At 47.8% G+C, this 21,314-nt stretch overlaps 2 protein-coding genes across 6 annotated transcripts in view; one reads left to right on the forward strand and one right to left on the reverse strand.

Moving 5' to 3' along the window:
• Nucleotides 1–21,314, forward strand: part of CEP89 (centrosomal protein 89) — a 359,859-nt gene that overhangs the window by 325,988 nt on the left and 12,557 nt on the right. For all 3 annotated transcript variants that reach the window (XM_069739248.1, XM_069739246.1, XM_069739247.1), the window contains exon 17: nucleotides 6,131–6,300. In XM_069739248.1, the coding sequence (XP_069595349.1) occupies nucleotides 6,131–6,300 (170 nt within the window). The remainder of the gene's footprint in view (nucleotides 1–6,130; nucleotides 6,301–21,314) is intronic.
• LOC138649103 (E3 ubiquitin-protein ligase RNF182-like) overlaps nucleotides 238–21,314 on the reverse strand; it is an 88,655-nt gene continuing 67,578 nt past the window's right edge. The window contains exons 1-2 of one of the 3 annotated variants that reach the window (XM_069739250.1): nucleotides 18,657–18,694; nucleotides 238–1,129 (exon numbers count right to left, since the gene is read on the reverse strand). In XM_069739250.1, the coding sequence (XP_069595351.1) occupies nucleotides 402–1,109 (708 nt within the window). In that variant the 5' untranslated portion in view covers nucleotides 1,110–1,129; nucleotides 18,657–18,694 and the 3' untranslated portion in view covers nucleotides 238–401. Of the gene's footprint in view, nucleotides 1,130–6,019; nucleotides 6,088–18,656; nucleotides 18,695–21,314 lie in introns of those variants that run through there. The other 2 variants (XM_069739249.1, XM_069739251.1) reach the window with 2 other exon arrangements.

Here is a 21,314-nt window from a genome sequence, read left to right on the forward strand (position 1 = left end):
TGTGTAATAGCAATAATTTTTTGGAATAAATAATTAACCTTCAGGAACAATTTCAAGGGTGCCCACACTTTCGGCCATGACTATTTGTTGTTGTATCATCACCCTCCAGATTTACATTACCAGCAAGTGAAATGATCTTGCATAACCATTCCTCGAATGGTCCTCATAAATTATACTTTACCTCTAAGATGGTTACGGAGATCCTCTCGTATGAGATACACGGAAACAAACACGAGCCACGCGAAAGATGTTGGACTTTTACTGTGCAGTAGATTCACTTACATCCACGTTTCAAGTAGATCTCATAATACACGTTATATAGGAAAACATGGGAGCCGTACCAAACAAATCCATTTACCGGTGCGGTGAGAACGTCTCTCAGAGGTCACCATTAACATTCGTCAACTTCTCGAGGAGCAGTCACACATTCCTTGGCACAGGCACTGGCAAAAGCCGTAGACCAGACACACGGTTAAACTAGAGGGCACCAGACTGACGCAAACAATCCCAAGCGTCACTTTCTGAATTACCAGCAGATAGATCCCGAGGGGTAAGGAACCAAAGTAAAAAAAGCCGAGGAGCCAGACTAGTATCCGGGGGACGTGGTTGCAAAGTTTGGAGAACAGGTCGTGGTCAATTTGGCCATGAGAAGTTATGGAGGCCGAGTCAAGACTGTGGTCTGCATAGTAGTCCGAGATGGTGTTTTGGCTCGGAGTCCTGCTCGCGTCCCTTTGTACTTCCATAATCGTGATGACTAGGCAGTTAGAAGATCCATGAGAAGGACTCGAAGACGCCAGGTTTTTGGGCGTCAAGACAACTTCATTGCTATCCGATTTGCACATGGTTTTCTCCACCAGCTTGGACAAGATATTGGTGTCATCCGGGAGGCCTGCAACTACCTCCTCTCCCTGGAGTTCAGTCTCATTGCGACAGAAGGGGCAGCTGATGCCTGGAGCGCCTCCTCCTACGGTCAGGATCTTCGATAGGCACCTGGCGCAAACTCGGTGAAGGCAGTCTAGGATCTTGGGCCTACGATTATGAGTGTTGAATTTCTGGTAGCATATCTTACACTCCAGCTCGTCCACTGTTAGCTTCTCCTCCGCGCTCATCTTTTATGCTTGCAGAAATGCTAAAAAAATAAATAGAAAATTAGTTCTGCTATGTTTCCAACATTAAAGAACAGGCAATGTATTGGTCACACTGTTAAATTAAAAATCCCCTATAAATTATTGTTTTTGTTTTTTTTATCTTGGAAGACGTAGCAATAATGGGGTCAATAACTACCCCATTGCGGTCTTTAAAAAAAAAAATAAAAAAGTTTGTATATTTACTTCTAGCCCCGTTTTCCCCCCCTTCCCGTTACATTGGAGCAAGAGGTCGTGATCTGTCCACAAAAAGGTACTTTACCTTTGAAGGGTCCGCTGATCTTAGAGAGGATGATGCATGAGTTATTGGTGTTGGGCAATCCCTGTAGCTGGGAGGAGGACCGTAAGGGTATGTGCACACGTATTCTTTAGGTCTGCGGATTTTTCCGCAGCGGATTTGTGAAAACCTCAGGTAAAAGGCACTGCGTTTTACCTGCGGACTTCCTGCGGAATTACTGCGGATTTGCCACGGTTTTTGTGCGGATTCCACTGCGGTTTTACACCTGCGGAATCCTATTGAGGAGCAGGTGTAAAACCGCTGCGGATTCCGCACAAAGAATTGACATGCTGCGGAATGTAAACCGCTGCGTTTCCGCGCGGTTTTTTTCCGCAGCATGTGCACTGCGGATTGCGTTTCCCATAGGTTTACATTGTACTGTAAACGCATGGGAAACCGTTGCGTACCCGCAGCTGCGGAAACGCTGCGGATCCGCAGCAGAATCCTCATCGTGTGAACATAGCCTTACACTATGCTTGGACTGGCCGTCTGATTTCCTGGCCTGAGCGTGACCGCATGTATTTTTATGTCAGCCCTAGCATTGCGTTGCGATCCGCATAAATTCTGTGAATTTATTATTATTTTTTTTTTATACATACCGTCTGCCATCACACGTGAATAGATTCTTTATTCTGCAAAAGGCTACAGCTCTGGTGAAGACATAACGGCAGCGGGGCACTAGCGGGCTGTCACTTGCAATCCTCAGTGCTGTCACAATAATGACACGCTGCCTGCGATGACGTCCCGGGCCCCTGCTGCTGCCTGACATTAACATCCTTAATAATGTATAGAAGATGCACAGCAAGCCCATACACAGGGCGGGGGCGCCATATGGCAGTCATATAGCCAGCCGCGCTTACAGATGCGTAGGGGTGCAGTAATCACCACGATCAGCAGGAAGGTCGAAATGGAATTTTGTATTAGTCATCACAAATAAAGAAAGGGAACCTAATTCATTTTCTTGAATGACTAGACTCAAAATCGCATATACGTTTAATTCTCTATTTTATTTTTTCATTTTATTTTTTTTAAGGTTGGTATTGTGCAGTCTGACTATTGGCTGTAATTGTTAGAAGACTGTGTGTCCTGACAATCATAAACCAGTGCATTTGTGCAAGTCTTTAATTCAAATGTTTATACTGAATACTACCTTACAATTCTAAATAATAGTCCCGTATAATGCGCACATTCAGTTCCCAAATACAGTGCCCACATAGCGCAGCAATTCAGTGCCCAAATAATACCTAAATTACCAAATAATAACACCTAAATTACTCCATACAGTATCCATTTATTCCTACTGTATAATGCCCATACTGAAGACAGATATGCCATTAAGTGTCTGAACACAATCCCACACCATACCGCCAAATATTACCGCCATACAGCGCATAAATAACTCCACACAGAATCCATTGATTTCTACAGTATAGTGCCAGTACTATGCTATATACATAAATTGCCATTAAGTGCCCGAATACAAACCCACACCATACCGCCACATGTTCCCAAATAATACTGCCATACACTGCCTAAACAACTACGTACAATATCCATTTTATAATGCTCAGACAATATCGCCATTCAGTGCCCCAGTACAAGCCCACACAGTGCAGCTTTTCCGTGCCCAAATAATATCACCATACAGCCCCTAAATAACTGTACATTGTATCCATTTATTATTGCCATATAGCTCTCATACAATCTTGCTGTTCAGTGCCCAAATAATACTTCCATACAGTATTCATGTAATGCTAATATGTAGTTCCTAAATACAAGCTCACACAATACCGCTATTTAATGCACATATAATAATACTGCCATACTGTGCCTGAATAAATACACCCTGTAGTCATTTATTACTACCATATACTGCTTATACAGTGGCCATTAAATACGCTGCTGTAGCTTCTAATCATCGTCCTAATAATACTGACGCAGAAACATTGCCTGGTGATCAGTTTACACTCACAGGATCGGACCCCCAATACCCCCCAAACTAACCCGGCTATAACCCCGTGTTGGTGGCGGCATTCGCCCTGTGATGTCCTCCTGCTTGGTAATATGCAGCCATTTCTTGTATAGACTATGATTATATTTTCATTTTTTTTATTTATTTTTCTATATATTCCTCGTTGGTTTCAGTTTCCGGACAGCATTGCTGTGAATGGAGGTGTCAGTCACTAAATTATAAGACTTGACAGATCTATTATTTGACTCCTTACGGGACCCCCATCCCTCCATCCTGCTCACAGCAGTCAAGGGCATTGCATCGCAAAGACATTCATTAATATTAATTTCCACTGATATAATATTTGACCATGATTCATCCATTATTAATACGCGGGAAGATAGAGAGTGTGCATTAGCTGTCTGACAAATGTTCTTCAAGAGAGACTGGATTAGCAGCGTAATTTGTACTGATGACAGACCGCTATTAGCAGCGCCGGGTGTCGCTAAATAGTATCAGTGTCCGATAATTAAAGTCGCTATTGAGCTCATCGAGATGCACGAGAGTCCGAATCCTGCAAATCACGACCGAGCAACGGGGGTTCGGTTTTTGCAGCATTTTCTATTTCAGATGCAATTAATCAGACTTCATTAAAAAAAACAAACAAAAAAAAATCCTCCCTTTTGCATCCACAGCACCTATGCAGACCTATGAGTTTCCATGGTGACAGACTACAAACAATCCCCGTGTAGTCTGATTCTGCAGTTGTACCTTTTAGTTCTGTATGTCCTGATCTACGTTGTAGCTACAGACTGAAAACGGGATTATTTTTTTTAATGGAGACTATTCACGCAGTTGTTCGATTTTTCGTTTTAGAAAAATTTGGTTGCAACTCAGTGCAAAGCCTTTAAACTGTTCCAACTTTGCAATTTATAAGTTACCCATGGGGTCTTATGGCACAGCTGAGGGGCTGCAATCACCACTGAGAAAGGAAAAGGGGGCCCCATTTTTCAGAATCGGTGGCCAACGCTGGGGTCGGCCTCCTACTGATCACATCCAAGCGCTGTGTTTTTGCTTATGGCACCCCAAAATTTCCAGACGCTGATCCTCTTGGAAATGCCACCCTCCCGAGGCTCGTGGAAGTGTCGCCCTCCTGAGACTCGTGGAAGTGTCGCCCTCCTGAGACTCGTGGAAGTGTCGCCCTCCTGAGACTTGTGGAAGTGTCGCCCTCCTGAGACTTGTGGAAGTGTCGCCCTCCTGAGACTCGTGGAAGTGTCGCCCTCCTGAGACTCGTGGAAGTGTCGCCCTCCTGAGACTCGTGGAAGTGTCGCCCTCCTGAGACTCGTGGAAGTGTCGCCCTCCTGAGACTCGTGGAAGTGTCGCCCTCCTGAGACTCGTGGAAGTGTCGCCCTCCTGAGACTCGTGGATGTGTCGCCCTCTGGAGACTCGTGAAAGTGTCACCCTCCTGAGACTCTTGGAAGTGTCACCCTCCTGAGACTCTTGGAAGTGTCGCCTTCTGGAGACTCCAAGTCGTCCGTTATATTAAATCGGAGCCTCGCACACAAGCGTTTTGGCCGTTTACGACCCAGATTCCCCAGGTGCTGAGCCCGCAGAGCAAAATTGAATCAAGGAGCGTTGGTCCTAAAGCGGCACGCGCCTGTGATCCAGCGCTATGTTAGTTTTATTAGACAGCCGTTTTCATTACAGACTGGAGAGGATGAAGTGCGCCAAGTCCCCGAGCTGACTCCTTGATGTTTACGTCTGAACCTTTTTAAAGGATCGTTATACCATAGACTTCCAGCAACCGCTTAACGGCTTCTACTAGCTCAGCGGTACTGGACTGATTTAAAAAAAAAAAAAAGCAGGAGCACCAGATGCAAAAAACTTTTACATCCTCAATTAAGGGGGTCCGTTTTCATGCACCGAGCCATTCTTTTTCACAGGACGGGGGGTCCGATAGTGCAGCTTTCCCTCTCTTAAGTCAGTAGGACCTGCAATGAAGAATGGCGCCAATGTAGAGCCATTTTTACTAATTCTGTTAAAAAAAATCAGGGGTTTTCTGACTCGTTCGTGATCGGCAAGCATCGTGCACTTACCTAGTGACGAGGACGATACCTGCCAATCGTGCAGGTATGCGCAAACCAGACGACATCCCGATGCAGGAAAAACCTTTTAAAAATTCTGTTTTGGCAATTTTATTTAAAAAAAAAAAAAATAAATTAAATCCTTATTTAAGAAATGTTAAGAAAATCCCAATTGGACTGGACTGTAGAAAATCGGGCTGACAACCCGTGTGCTAGTCGTATCCGATGGGCTTGTTGGTTGTCACCCAGCTTTCCTTGATGCAAGCAAAAAAAATGGATGAATGAGCCGCCATCTATCTAGATATATATTATATTAGTCCCTGCTCTTTCCCAAGGCTACTTGTAGCATGCACGCTACTAGTGAACCAACTGTTAGATTTTGCAAGCTTTGCTGCCATTAATAAAACATAGCCGCGGATTGTGAGTGCGCTCCGGCATCCATGTGCCTGTGCATAATCATCATCACGAGCAAAAAATGATTTAATCCTTCAACCAAATGAATGCACTGTCTGCATTAGCGGGGATGGGTGGGGGGGTATAAGATTACATAAGGCTGGCATACCTGACTTAAGGGGTCAGCAAGACATCACGGAGCCTCAGCGACGGACGGCGCCGGGTTGTTGCAGTCATCCTGCCAGTGCGGATCCTTCACCACCGTATTCTCTGCTTACAGGTGTACAGGAAGAAAGCCGCAAGCACCGTGCAAGGCATCACTCACAAGCTGGCCGAGCAGGAGGAAGACTTTGCAGGGAAGGCAGCCCAGCACCAACGCGAAATGAAGTATCTCCGCTGGCTGCTTCAAGACAAGCAGCAAACCCTGAGCGAAGTCATGCAGCAGAAAAGGTAAGAACAAAACAAGCCAATTAGACGTGACTGGTAGGAGGAGAAGAGCAGCTGCATTCTTCTTCTTCTTTTTTTACATCTAAGTCCCATCTGCTGTGGATGTGCAGGCAGAAAATGGAGGCTTCCTCCCCTTCCCCTCTCCAAAAAGAAATTCTGATTCCCAAAGATAATGATCAAGTAGCGAGCGGAGAGCGCGCCTCCTTCACCGAGGCTCCTTCTGCACGGTCGGGTTCCCCCGCCACCCAGCGATGGGCACACGCATCCTGCTCGCACATCTTACCGGTAGGATGAACGAGCTACTTTGTGCATGTTGGATATGAAGCAACATGAGGGTGGAAGTGACTTCATTGGCAGTAAGGAGCGCTTAATTGGTTGATTGATTCCGATGTTGATGTGGACTGTGCATCAGATCTCGCTGCTTTTTTTTTCTTTCTGCAGCCGGGGACATATTAGCCGTAATCGCTTCTTTTAGCAGCAGTAGCTCTGTCACTCTCCTGACTCTGCTGCACTGAAAAACCTGTGAACAGACAGGGGAGTCGCTGAGGATAAGACTGCCTTATAATTAAAATACTACATCAATGACTGATGCGATCAGATGCATCTAAAAAGATCAAAAAACTTTGCAAAATGGCATTTTTTGTGCCCATGTGTCTCCATGGTAACAGACTACAAACAAACCTTGTGTAGTCTGATAGTGCATGGGTTACTATATACCTTTTCTCCCGGCTATAGGTTACAAATAAGCCGAGATTGGGGTATAAAACTGGACTACACGATTATATATAGGGTTTTGTTTGTAGTTATAGAGATACATATGTCTGCACAGGAGCTGTTTACGCAGAACGGTAAACCATTGGGTTATTATTGGCTTACTAACTAGTCCTGTAAATGACTGATAGATGAAGGTCTCCATTTGCCAAGTGAGACACCTCTCTGACATCCAGGCCGGGATGGCTTCCTCACCAGGTAGTTAGTCTTTGGGTTTAGAGACCCCAATTTTCAATCCAGGTACAGATCATGCACCTTTCAGACATTTATGACATTTCCTGTGAATACACCACGTATGTTTTAGGAGAAGTTTTACAAATCAGAACTTCATAGTCCGTAATTATTTGGAACGGGCATAGATCTCCGAATTTAGCATCATACTGGTCAGGAGACCTCAGGTCTGGACATTACTTGTTTGGAGACCTGACGGCCGGTCTGGACATCACTTGTCGGGAGACCTGGCTGCGTTCTGGACATCACTTGTCGAGGAGACCTGGCAGCCGGTCTGGACATCACTTGTCGGGGAGACCTGGCGGCCGGTCTGGACATCACGTGTCGGGAGACCTGGCTGCGGTCTGGACATCACTTGTCGAGGAGACCTGGCAACCGGTCTGGACATCACTTGTCGGGGAGACCTGGCGGCCGGTTTGGACATCACTTGTCGGGAGACCTGGCTGCGGTCTGGACATCACTTGTCGAGGAGACCTGGCAACCGGTCTGGACATCACTTGTCGGGGAGACCTGGCGGCTGGTTTGGACATCACTTGTCGGGAGACCTGGCTGCGGTCTGGACATCACTTGTCGAGGAGACTTGGCAGCCGGTCTGGACATCACTTGTCGGGGAGACCTGACGGCCGGTCTGGACATCACTTGTCGGGAGACCTGGTTGCGGTCTGGACATCACTTGTCGAGGAGACCTGGCAGCCGGTCTGGACTTCACTTGTCGGGGAGACCTGGCGGCCGGTCTGGACATCACTTGTCGGGAGACCTGGCGGCCGGTCTGGACATCACTTGTCGGGAGACCTGGCGGCCGGTCTGAACATCACTTGTCGGGAGACCTAGCGGCCGGTCTGGACATCACTTGTCGGGAGACCTGGTGGCCGGTCTGGACATCACTTGTCGAGGAGACCTGGCAACCGGTCTGGACATCACTTGTCGGGGAGACCTGGCGGCCGGTTTGGACATCACTTGTCGGGAGACCTGGCTGCGGTCTGGACATCACTTGTCGAGGAGACCTGGCAGCCGGTCTGGACATCACTTGTCGGGGAGACCTGACGGCCGGTCTGGACATCACTTGTCGGGAGACCTGGTTGCGGTCTGGACATCACTTGTCGAGGAGACCTGGCAGCCGGTCTGGACTTCACTTGTCGGGGAGACCTGGCGGCCGGTCTGGACATCACTTGTCGGGAGACCTGGCGGCCGGTCTGGACATCACTTGTCGGGAGACCTGGTGGCCGGTCTGGACATCACTTGTCGAGGAGACCTGGCAACCGGTCTGGACATCACTTGTCGGGGAGACCTGGCGGCCGGTTTGGACATCACTTGTCGGGAGACCTGGCGGCCGGTTTGTACATCACTTGTCGGGAGACCTGGCTGCGGTCTGGACATCACTTGTCGAGGAGACCTGGCAGCCGGTCTGGACATCACTTGTCGGGGAGACCTGACGGCCGGTCTGGACATCACTTGTCGGGAGACCTGGTTGCGGTCTGGACATCACTTGTCGAGGAGACCTGGCAGCCGGTCTGGACTTCACTTGTCGGGGAGACCTGGCGGCCGGTCTGGACATCACTTGTCGGGAGACCTGGCGGCCGGTCTGGACATCACTTGTCGGGAGACCTGGCGGCCGGTCTGAACATCACTTGTCGGGAGACCTAGCGGCCGGTCTGGACATCACTTGTCGGGAGACCTGGCGGCCGACCATGGCATCACTTGTCGGGAGACCTGGCGGCCGACCATGGCATCACTTGTCAGGAGACCTGGCGGCCAGTATGGACATCGCTTGTCAGGAGACCTCGCGGCCAGTATGGACATCGCCGTCCATATTCGGGACCGTAAACCAGTCTGAGTTAAGATTATTTACAAAATCACACTTCATTCATTTAATCCGGTTCTTGAACGGGAAGACCCTTTTTATAGCCTTTATGAAACTAGATGGTGTGAGAAGGCTGAGGTTCTGGAGCCGCCCGTACATGACGGGCGGGAGGCCATTGCTTATTATGTGCGGGTACATATGTGACTAGCACAATCATTGCTCCTTGCTCCCTCCCCTATTACAGTGTTCAGTTTCCTTCAAAAGGAGAAGAGTTTATTAGATTCTTCACAGAGACGAGCGGAAGTAATGAGGCTGCTGGGAACCTGATACCATGCGATTATCCAATTCTGCCATACAAAGGTCAATTCTACATCCATTAATACAGGGTATTGAATACATCTCCATATTCTGCCTCAGGCATTAGAGCTACGTTCCCTGTATCTCTGTGTGAGCAAAGGCAGCATTCACACTATGTTGTCAGCGAGCCTGTTGGGGATCTGGGTACTGCTCCCGCCAAGCCAGAAAATACAGAACTGCAATCCGATATAGAGGGTTGCATCCAGATCTCATGCAGCGATGGTTATTGTCTGCATTTTGGGTGATCTAGAGCAGAGAGAGGTTAATTTTTGTATCCCTGGTGGCCTAGGGTAGTGAGTTTGGTTACCTCAATCACTATTGGTAGTCTAGGGCAGTGACACTGTTAATATTGATATAGATTCTGTTTTAGCACCGCAAAAGGGTAATTGTTGATATTCCTGGTGGTCTAGGGTAGTTAATGGGTATATGTAAGGAAATTCAACGGTGGGCTAGGGCAGTGAAGAAGTAACATAGGAATCCTTGGAGCCGGTCTAGGGTAGAGAAGAGGTAATGTAAGGATCCCTGGTGGTCTAGGGCAGAGAGGAGGTAATGTAAGGATCCCTGGTGGTCTAGGGCAGAGAGGAGGTAATGTAAGGATCCCTGGTGGTCTAGGGCAGAGAGGAGGTAATGTAAGGATTCCTGGTGGTCTAGGGCAGAGAGGAGGTAATGTAAGGATCCCTGGTGGTCTAGGGCAGAGAGGAGGTAATGTAAGGATCCCTGGTGGTCTAGGGCAGAGGGGAGGTAATTTAAGGATCCCTGGTGGTCTAGGACAGAGAGGAGGTAATGTAAGGATCCCTGGTGGTCTAGGGCAGAGAGGAGGTAATGTAAGGATCCCTGGTGGTCTAGGACAGACAAGAGGTAATGTAAGGATCCCTGGTGGGGGCGTGGCCTGAACGTCCATGTGAGCGGACGGGTGATAGAGCGCTCCCGCTGCTAAAGCTGACATTATCCTTATAAGCCGCAGCTGAGCGGCGATTCAAGGTGCTTACCGGCTGCAGGAGAGTCCCGGGAGTGCGCAAGTGAACAGCGGCGGCCCCGAGGTCAATGAGTATGACCAGGAGGAGGCAAAGAGATGCAGGAGCCGGCGAGGCTGGGATCAGCCAAGATGGCGCCGACACCAGAGAGAAGGCGGAGAAGGACAACGAGGCATGCCAGAAGAGAATGGCGGCGGCGGCAAAGCTCCAGCAGTTTGCTAGAGTGGAGGCCGCAGGGAACTCAGGAAAAGCAGAGGAGGACGCTGGAGCAGACACAGAAGGAGAGGAGGAAAGACCAGCAGAGGAGCAGGAGGTACAACAGGAGAGTGGGGATGGTGACATGGCGGTGGTAGTAGGGGGATCTGAAGATAAGGAGCCAGGAGCAGAGCCCACCCTTAGAGATGTCTTTGCACTGGTATCATCATGCAAACAATCCCTGACCCAGCAGATACAGGAGGTCAAGGGTGACACAGCCCAGATAAATGCAGCCCTGCAGAAGATTGACAAACGTGTGGGGGCTGTGGAGGAAAGAGTGAGCACGGCAGAAGACCATATAGTGCAGCTGCAGAAAGCGGAGAGGAAGTTTACTCAAGCAATATTGGAGCTAGCTGCAAAAAATGAGGATCTGGAGAATAGGTCCAGAAGAAATAACATTCGTATAGTGGGTGTCCCTGAAAAAACTGAGGGGAGGAATCCCACGGAGTATATTGAAAGCTGGCTCCTTGAGACCTTTGGTGATGCAGCACTGACAAAAGTATTTGCGGTAGAGAGAGCCCACAGGGTCCCACCGAAACCACCTGTCCCTGGAGCAAGTCCCCGTACCATGCTTGCCAAAATCCTAAACTACAGAGACAGAGACATTATCCTGAGGAAGGCTAGAGACATGACGGATCTGACAATTGGAGGTTAAAGAATTGCTATTTACCCTGACTATTCCGCCCTGGTACAGAAACAACGGATGATGTTCACGGGTATCAAGAGACGGCTGAGAGAACTGGGAGTGCAGTACTCCATGATGTTTCCGGCACGACTGAGAGTGGTAGCGTTGGATAAGATTCATTTTTTCCAGACGCCGGAGGACGCTACCCAGTGGATTGATCTTAATGCTAAAAAGCTTAAAGGGAAAGGAGATTGAAAATGTGGGGTGGGTTAGTCGGGAGGTATTTTAATTCTTTCAAAAAGGAGAAAAAGAGTTTGACTGACCGTACATTGATAATTGAAATGTGCAGGTTGGAGGGTGGAGCTGGGTATTATTCAGGGAACGCACTGGGAGTGCTGATACGGCGGAGAAGTACGAGGGAGGAAGGGTGTGCAGAGTACTAAAAGTTTATTTAGTTTCTTGTAGTTGTAATGTAATACAGGTTGAATTATATTGTTCTTCTAAGACTTGCGCCGAATTCTGTTATAAATGGTAGCGGGAGGCGGAAGGAGAAGGTTATGTTAACAAGAGTGTTCGCAATGGGTGATGGTGCCCCACTCTTGATAAGAGGCAGAATGTATAGTATTGGGGGGTGTGGGGGAGGGCGGGTGGGGAGGGAAGTTAGACAGCTCAGAACCGGGAGTAACGACATAATTAAAGATGATGAGTCATATAATAGGGGACCGCTTTAAGATATTAAGTTGGAATGTGAGAGGTCTGGCGGATAAATCTAGGAGAGCTGCGAGCTTGCAGTATGCGAAGGATCAGCGGGCTTCTATGATATGCTTGTTAGAGACGCACTTGATATGGGAGAAAGTGGACGTACTGAATAGACGATGGATACAGAAGGGGTATCATTCTACCTTTTCGACGTACTCAAGAGGGGTGTCAGTGTTGGTGCCGATGGGAGTGCAGTATGAAGAGGTGAAGGTATGCGTGGATGCTGATGGTCAGTATGTGGTGATACAGTGTATATTATATGGAGTGAGAGTGTGTGTTGCGGCAATGTATATTCCACCTCCATATTCAAGTAAGAAGATCAGGGAGGTGTTGGAGAAGGTGGAACGATGGGAACCACTACCACTCTTAATTATTGGGGATTTGAACAATATCTGTGATGACTTTTGGGATAAAAATAAGATCACCCAGAACAGGTCGGAGGGGCACACTACAACGTTTGGTACCTATGTGCGTGAAATAGGCATGATTGATTTATGGAGAGTTAGACATGTTGGGGAGAGAGGGTACTCGTGCTACTCGCCGGCTCATGCTACGCTATCCAGAATTGATATGGCGCTGGGTAACCGCCTGTTGGACACAATGGTGGGAGAGGTGCGTTATCTGTCGAGGGCCCTTTCGGATCACAGTCCAATTGAGGTGGAGGTTAGGTTGTTGGGGACACGGACCGCAAGTGGGAGAGAATGGAAGATCCATCCTAACTGGTTACAGAGTATTGACTTGGACGGTATAGGGAAGGAGGTGACGGAATTCTTTGCTTTAAATGATGGGAGTACAGATGCTTTAACTGTTTGGGATGCAATGAAAGCGTACCTGAGAGGGTTACTATTTAGAGACATTAGTAGGTGTAAGAGGAGGATAAGGGAGGCGGAGAGGGTGGCGATGGAGGAGCTGAAAGCCGCAGAGGATGAGATGGTAGTGCTGGGGACTTCCGAAGCAGAGAAAAGGTTGAGAACAGCGCAAAATTGTATGGAAAAGATACTGCTGGGAAAAGCTGAAAGGAAGCGGGAGTTTCAGAGGGTGACTTATTTTCAGGAGGGAGAAACAGTGGGTCACATGCTATCGGTGGTAGTCGCGGCTCAGCATAGTACCTCGTATGTGCACTCGTTGGTTTCAGATGGGGGGAGCAGGGTATCTGAAACACCTGAAATTATAAAGGTCTTTGCGGACTTCTACGCGGACTTATATTCCTCCAGGGTCAATGAGTCAGCCGGAGATACGGAGACTTTCCTTGAGAGTCTGGGTCTTCCGAAATTGAGCGAGGAGGATAGGGTGAGCCTAGATGCCCCTATCACCGAGGAGGAACTGAGTCGGGCGCTGAAGTCTATGGCCAATGGGAAGGCACCTGGAGTTGATGGGCTGCCAGCTGAAATCTATAAAAGTTTGGAGGAAGTGCTGATTCCTAGATTAAAGTTAGTACTGGAGGAGGCTGGGTGCCAAGGGTATCTCCCAGCATCTATGAGGGAGGCCACTATAGTGGTTATTCCGAAGGAGGATAAGGATCTGGGGAAGCCTGAGTCATATCGGCCAATCTCTCTGTTAACCATCGATGTCAAGCTCTTGGCCAAGGTGTTAGCTACCCGTTTGTCCAGCGTCATTGCTAACCTTGTACATCCGGATCAGTCTGGTTTTATGCCTGACAGATCTACAGCGGTTAATCTGCGGAGGCTGCATATGAACCTGCAGCTGAAGTCTGACAATTGTGGCCGAAGGGTTATTGCGTCCTTGGATGCCCATAAGGCGTTTGACAGTGTGGAGTGGGGATATCTCTGGCGGGTGTTGAAGTGTATGGGTATTGGACCGCAATTTGTGGCGTGGACTCAACTGTTATATTCACTACCAACAGCTAGAATTAGAGTGAATGGGGAACTCTCTCAGCCTATAAAGTTGGCCAGAGGCACGAGGCAGGGTTGCCCACTGTCGCCCCTTCTGTTTGCCTTAGCTGTGGAGCCACTGGCCGCTAAGATCCGACAATCGGATGAGGTTCCTGGGTTCAGATATGAGAGTGTTGAGGAGAAAATCGCGTTATATGCAGATGACATCTAAGGGTATGTTCACACGTTCAGGATTTCCATCCTTTTTTTTTTCAGGACAGTTTTTTTAAAAAACTGCAGCTCTTGGCAGAAAACGCAGGTCCTTTTTTTGGTCCTTTTTTTGTCCTTTTTTGATGCGTTTTTTGATGCGTTTTTTTATCCTTTTTTTATGCAGTTTTCTATGCAGAGACTGTGTTTCCTAGGAAGCTTTTTAGGGCTAAAATGGCTGAAAATACCCTAACCCTACCCCTAACCCTAACCCTAACCCTACCCCTAACCCTATTCTAACCTTAGTGAAAAAAAAAAAAAAAAATTCTTAATTTTTTTATTGTCCCTACCAATGGGGGTGACAAAGTGGGGGGGGTGTCATTTACTATTTTTTTATTTTGATCACTGAGATATAACCTATCTCAGTGATCAAAATGCACTTTGGAGCGAATCTGCCGACCGGCAGATTCGGCGGGCGCACTGCGCATGCGCCCGCCATTTTGCAAGATGGCGGCGCCCAGGGAGAAGACGGCCGGACGGACACCGGGACGCCGGGTAAGTATAAGGGGGGGAGATTAGGGCACACGGGGGGGCATCGGAGCACTGGGGGGGGGGGGGCATCGGAGCACGGGGGGGGCATCGGAGCACGGGGGGGGGGGGGGCATCGGAGCACGGGGGGACGGGATCGGAGCACGGGGGGGGCAGCCACACTCCGCCCACGCACTTCCGCCCGCTCCCCCGCACTTCCTGCTGCAGCGGTTCTGCACATCAAATCGCAGTAAAACCCGCAGATATATTTTTGATCTGCGGGTTTTACTGCGATTTTGACCTCACAATGGAGGTCTATGGGTGCAGAACCGCTGCGGTTCAGGAAAAAGAAGTGACATGCTCCTTCTTTTTTGCCGCAGCTATTCTGCGCGGCTTTTTAAACGAAATTACGGACCATGTGCACAGCAGTGACTGTTTTCCATAGGGTTACATTGTTATGTACCCTGCATGGAAAACTGCTGCGGAACCGCAGCGGCAATACCGCTGCGGTTCCGCAGTAAAAAACGCACTGTGTGAACATGGCCTTACTGTTCCTGGCGGACCCGGATGAAGCCTTGAATGGGGCTATCGAGATCATTGGGAAATTTGGAGACTTGTCGGGATTGAGGATAAATTGGGATAAGTCGGTCCTCTTTGAGGTGGATGGGGTGGAGGAGAGCAGAAGTGAGCCATTGGGAGAGGGGCGGCTTAAGGTGGCATCCCTTTTCAAATACCTGGGAATATGGATCTCGATGCCAGTTACAGAGTTTTTGTATAGGAATTTGACACCTCTCATGGGCGCTCTTAAAGCAAAAGTGGATGCGTGGAATAAATTGCACCTATCGGTGGTGGGTAGGGTTAATCTCATTAAAATGGTTCTGATGCCCAAATTACTTTACGTCCTACATAATGCGCCAGTTTGGATTCCACGTGGGAAATTCCGGCAGATTAGTGCTCTTTTTAGAAGTCTGATATGGGGGAGGCGGTACCCACGTATTCGCCTGGAGACGCTTCAGCGACCCAAGGAAGATGGAGGATTGGCTTTACCCAATTCTGAGTTATATTTTCTTGCAGCCCAAAGTCAGCATTTGAAGGGCTGGGCGCGGGAGGCGTCCTCCAGTGCGGTACAACACTTGATGGAGAGGGTGACGGACCGACGACCGGTAGCGCAGTGTCTGGAGGATGGCTCCTTGGGAGTATTGGGGAAATTATACCCAACTATGTTTTTGATATATAAATTATGGACCAGACTGCGACAGATTCGGGGGGTCACGGGGCTGACTAAATTTACACCGATATGGTTTAATAATAATTTGGTTGAGTTTGCGGCTCTTGGAGTGCTGGCGGAGTGGCAGGCCAAAGGAATCCACTTGGTGGCTCAGATAGTTCAACAACGAGGATTAAAGTCCTTTTCGCAGCTGCAAGGGGAGTTTGGATTGAGACCGACTGGGGAATATCAATATGCTCAGATGAAACATGCTTTTAAAGCTCAAAACAAGGGCGGAGGTATTGAGATCCAGGAGGACATAGTTCTGGAATACGTATGTGGGGAAGGATCCACAAGGGGAGTCATTACCACCCTTTATAAGGACCTTCTACATGCATATTTGCTAGACTTCCCCCTAAAAGCGAGAGCGAAATGGGAAAGAGAGTTAGGCCCAATGGAGGATGAAACCTGGGAGTCGGTGTTGGAGTGGGTTCCACGAGTGTCACTGAGCGAGCCGTATAGACTATCGCAGCTGTACATCTTGCACAGAGTCTATAAATCACCGGAAGTGTTGTGCAGAGCGGGGTTGCGTGCTGACTCTGAATGCCCGAGATGTAAGACTGAAAATGCAGGAATATACCACATGATGTGGACATGTCCAAGACTGGTTGCTTTCTGGTTGGTGGTAATGAGCCGTGTGGAAGGGGCGTATAAATGCAGAGTGCCGAGGGATCCGATAGTGTGTATACTGGGACATGTAGAGGAAATTAAAGTGGATAACACCTGGAAGATAGCAATAGCTAGGCTATTATATATGGCAAGGAAGGTAATAGCAAGGAACTGGATCAAGGAGGAACCGCCTACAAGGGGTGAATTTCTGAAATATGTTAAACATGGTCTCAATTTGGAAAAGGGGGTCTACAAAAGATGTGGGAAAATAGAAAATAGAAAATTTGACAAAATGTGGTCTCTGTGGCTCGAGCTAAGATGAGTAGTTATGGGAAATGGGAGGATGAGGGCCTCTGAAAGGAAGAGAGTGCTAAAGGAACAAGCGGACATAAGTGAGTCAAATGGCTCAAAGAACCATCAATACTGGTAACAAAAGTATAAATGGGTATGAGCTGTCAGGGGAGGGGGAGGTTTGGGTTTTGTTGGGATTGTTGGGGATTTGGAAAATGTAAAAATTTTGTAAAATAATGGAAAAATGCATAAATTGTATTGTTCATATTCGACTTTAATAAAAACCTATTTTATAAAAAAAAAAAAGGATCCCTGGTGGTCTAGGGCAGAGAGGAGGTAATGTAAGGATCCCTGGTGGTCTAGGACAGACAAGAGGTAATGTAAGGATCCCTGGTGGTCTAGGACAGACAAGAGGTAATGTAAGGATCCCTGGTGGTCTAGGGCAGAGAGGAGGTAATGTAAGGATCCCTGGTGGTCTAGGGCAGAGAGGAGGTAATGTAAGGATCCCTGTTGGTCTAGGACAGAGAGGAGGTAATGTAAGGATCCCTGGTGGTCTAGGGCAGAGAGGAGGTAATGTAAGGATCGCTGGTGGTCTAGGGCAGAGAGGAGGTAATGTAAGGATCCCTGGTGGTCTAGGGCAGAGAGGAGGTAATGTAAGGATCCCTGGTGGTCTAGGACAGACAAGAGGTAATGTAAGGATCCCTGGTGGTCTAGGGCAGAGAGGAGGTAATGTAAGGATCCCTGGTGGTCTAGGGCAGAGAGGAGGTAATGTAAGGATCCCTGGTGGTCTAGGACAGACAAGAGGTAATGTAAGGATCCCTGGTGGTCTAGGACAGACAAGAGGTAATGTAAGGATCCCTGGTGGTCTAGGACAGACAAGAGGTAATGTAAGGATCCCTGGTGGTCTAGGGCAGAGAGGAGGTAATGTAAGGATCCCTGGTGGTCTAGGGCAGAGAGGAGGTAATGTAAGGATCCCTGGTGGTCTAGGGCAGAGAGGAGGTAATGTAAGGATCGCTGGTGGTCTAGGGCAGAGAGGAGGTAATGTAAGGATCGCTGGTGGTCTAGGGCAGAGAGGAGGTAATGTAAGGATCCCTGGTGGTCTAGGGCAGAGAGGAGGTAATGTAAGGATCCCTGGTGGTCTAGGACAGACAAGAGGTAATGTAAGGATCCCTGGTGGTCTAGGGCAGAGAGGAGGTAATGTAAGGATCCCTGGTGGTCTAGGGCAGAGAGGAGGTAATGTAAGGATCCCTGGTGGTCTAGGACAGACAAGAGGTAATGTAAGGATCCCTGGTGGTCTAGGACAGACAAGAGGTAATGTAAGGATCCCTGGTGGTCTAGGGCAGAGAGGAGGTAATGTAAGGATCCCTGGTGGTCTAGGACAGACAAGAGGTAATGTAAGGATCCCTGGTGGTCTAGGGCAGAGAGGAGGTAATGTAAGGATCCCTGGTGGTCTAGGACAGACCAGTGGTAATGTAAGGATCCTTGGTGGTCTAGGGCAGAGAGGAGGTAATGTAAGGATCCTTGGTGGTCTAGGGCAGAGAGGAGGTAATGTAAGGATCCCTGGTGGTCTAGGGCAGAGAGGAGGTAATGTAAGGATCCCTGGTGGTCTAGGGCAGAGAGGAGGTAATGTAAGGATCCCTGGTGGTCTAGGGCAGAGAGGAGGTAATATAAGGATCCCTGGTGGTCTAGGACAGACCAGAGGTAATGTAAGGATCCCTGGTGGTCTAGGACAGAGAGGAGGATGATAACAATCCCGGATAGTCTTAGGCAGCAAAGTGCTGAATTGTAAGCTCCTCCGTGGAGGGCAGTTGAAGGGTTAGTTCTACATATTGGGGATTAAATAGTTACTCACCCCGCCCTGTAATAGAAGACTGATCAGACTGATCGCTGATGGTTCAGCTTCCTGAGCAGCTGCACAGTTCTCCGTGATCGGGCAGAGCAATTTACAGGCACTCTGCACCATCATTATTTGCTTTTCTGGAGCTGCATGGGGTCGGTGCCACAAAGCCTGGAAGGAGCAGTGATCCGAGGCCTATCCTGGAGTCTTACTGGACGATTGTAGGGCAAGGACTGGTGCAGGGTTAGGGCCTACCTGCAGCTGCACACCCTCCTTACCCCTGCTCCTTGCTGGTCTAGAAGGGGCTGTCCAGACTCCACCATCCTTACAATGAAAGCCTTTTCTTTTCATGATTTCATCATTCTAGGATAAACCTTGAATTTTCCCACCTCTGAGCCCAGTGTAGTGTGTCTATAAGAGAACAGTCACCCCTTCAAGGCGGTTTCTTTTTTTCCCCCAGGAGAGACGCATTCATACAGTCCTCATATATTCGGTCCTTATCAGTCGCCATAAACTCCCTGCTTTATTTTTTTATGATTTGTGTGTGAATGGAGGCAATCCGCCCGTGATTGGTGATGAATCTGTGTGTTTTCCCGTCTCCCTGGGACTAGATTATGTACATCATTTCCCATTATCTGTGAGAGGCTGTAGAGCCTCGGAGAAAAAAAGTATTGCGGCTTCAGATAAGAGCAATCCATCAACTCCAGGAAAGTCAACATGATTACACATCTAATCCCAAGTCCCTGATAATGGCGGCACAGGCTCATTCAGACCCGCCTGCGGACCGCAACCCAATAATGCACATTTCTGATGCTTGCAGAGTGTCGCACGCACCACCAATATTCAGAGCAAATACTGCATGTGCTGATACCACATACTACCGCCCAAATACTAAACATATGCTACCGCACTACTACCGCCCAAATACTAAACATATACTACCGCCCAAATACTAAACATATACTACCGCCCAAATACTATTAAACATATACTACCGCCCAAATACTACTAAACATATACTACCGCCCAAATACTACTACACATATACTACCGCCCAAATACTATTAAACATATACTACCGCCCAAATACTAAACATATGCTACCGCACTACTACCGCCCAAATACTAAACATATACTACCGCCCAAATACTAAACATATACTACCGCCCAAATACTACTAAACATATACTACCGCCCAAATACTACTAAACATATACTACCGCCCAAATACTACTAAACATATGCTACCGCCCAAATACTACTAAACATATGCTACCGCCCAAATACTACTAAACATATACTACCGCCCAAATACTACTAAACATATACTACCGCCCAAATACTACTAAACATATACTACCGCCCAAATACTACTAAACATATACTACCGCTCAAATACTACTAAACATATGCTACCGCCCAAATACTACTAAACATATACTACCGCCCAAATACTACTAAACATATGCTACCGCCCAAATACTACTAAACATATACTACCGCTCAAATACTAAACATATACTACCGCCCAAATACTACTAAACATATGCTACCGCCCAAATACTACTAAACATATACTACCGCTCAAATACTAAACATATACTACCGCCCAAATACTACTAAACATATGCTACCGCCCAAATACTACTAAACATATACTACCGCTCAAATACTAAACATATACTACCGCCCAAATACTACTAAACATATGCTACCGCCCAAATACTACTAAACATATACTACCGCTCAAATACTAAACATATACTACCGCCCAAATACTACTAAACATATGCTACCGCCCAAATACTACTAAACATATGCTACCGCCCAAATACTACTAAACATATACTGCCGCGCTAATACTATAATATGCACACAATACCCCCAAATACTAAAAATACACTGGTGCCGCCCTGATACTGCATATGCACCCTATTACACCAATTTAGGCACACGACCGCCCAAATAATCAGCATATACTTCCACACTACTATATGCGCCCTGCTTCACTAATATAAGCACACTTTCACTCCATTTCTAAACATTTACAACCGCACTAATACTATGTGCATCTTGCTGCTATAATATACATATATTACCGCCCAAATACTACAATATTCCAGCGCTGCACCAATGCTATATGCACCATGTTGTACTATTGTGTCACAACCCTGTCCAAATACCAAAGGTGTACTGCCGCACTAATCTTATATGTACTGTGCTGTAATCATATATCCACACTTCTGCCCAAATACTAAAAATATACCAACATTATATGTACCCATGCTATAATAATATATGCACACTCCCAGTCCAAATACTAAGCCTATAGTACCACCCGTATATTATATGCACACTCCTGTCCAAATGCTGAACATATAACTCTGCACAAATACTAAACCTGGTGTATACTACCGCACTAATACTGTGTGCATCGGAATGCACTAATATATGCCCACTACCGCCCAAATACTAGACATATACTACCGCACCCATACCATTCACATGCTGCTGCCCTGCTATTATTTGCCCCCTCTCTCCCCTGTAGAATAGCCCCCCGCCTGCTCTCCTTTGCCCGTCTGGTGCTCTCCAGACTCCGCTGCCCTGAAGCCCCCTCCGGGATCTGCTGACTTATCGAGGATAATTGGGGAGATAGGGGGTCTGCCACCTCG

Source organism: Ranitomeya imitator, chromosome 9 (assembly GCF_032444005.1).
Source record: "Ranitomeya imitator isolate aRanImi1 chromosome 9, aRanImi1.pri, whole genome shotgun sequence".
Lineage (NCBI taxonomy): Eukaryota > Metazoa > Chordata > Amphibia > Anura > Dendrobatidae > Ranitomeya > Ranitomeya imitator.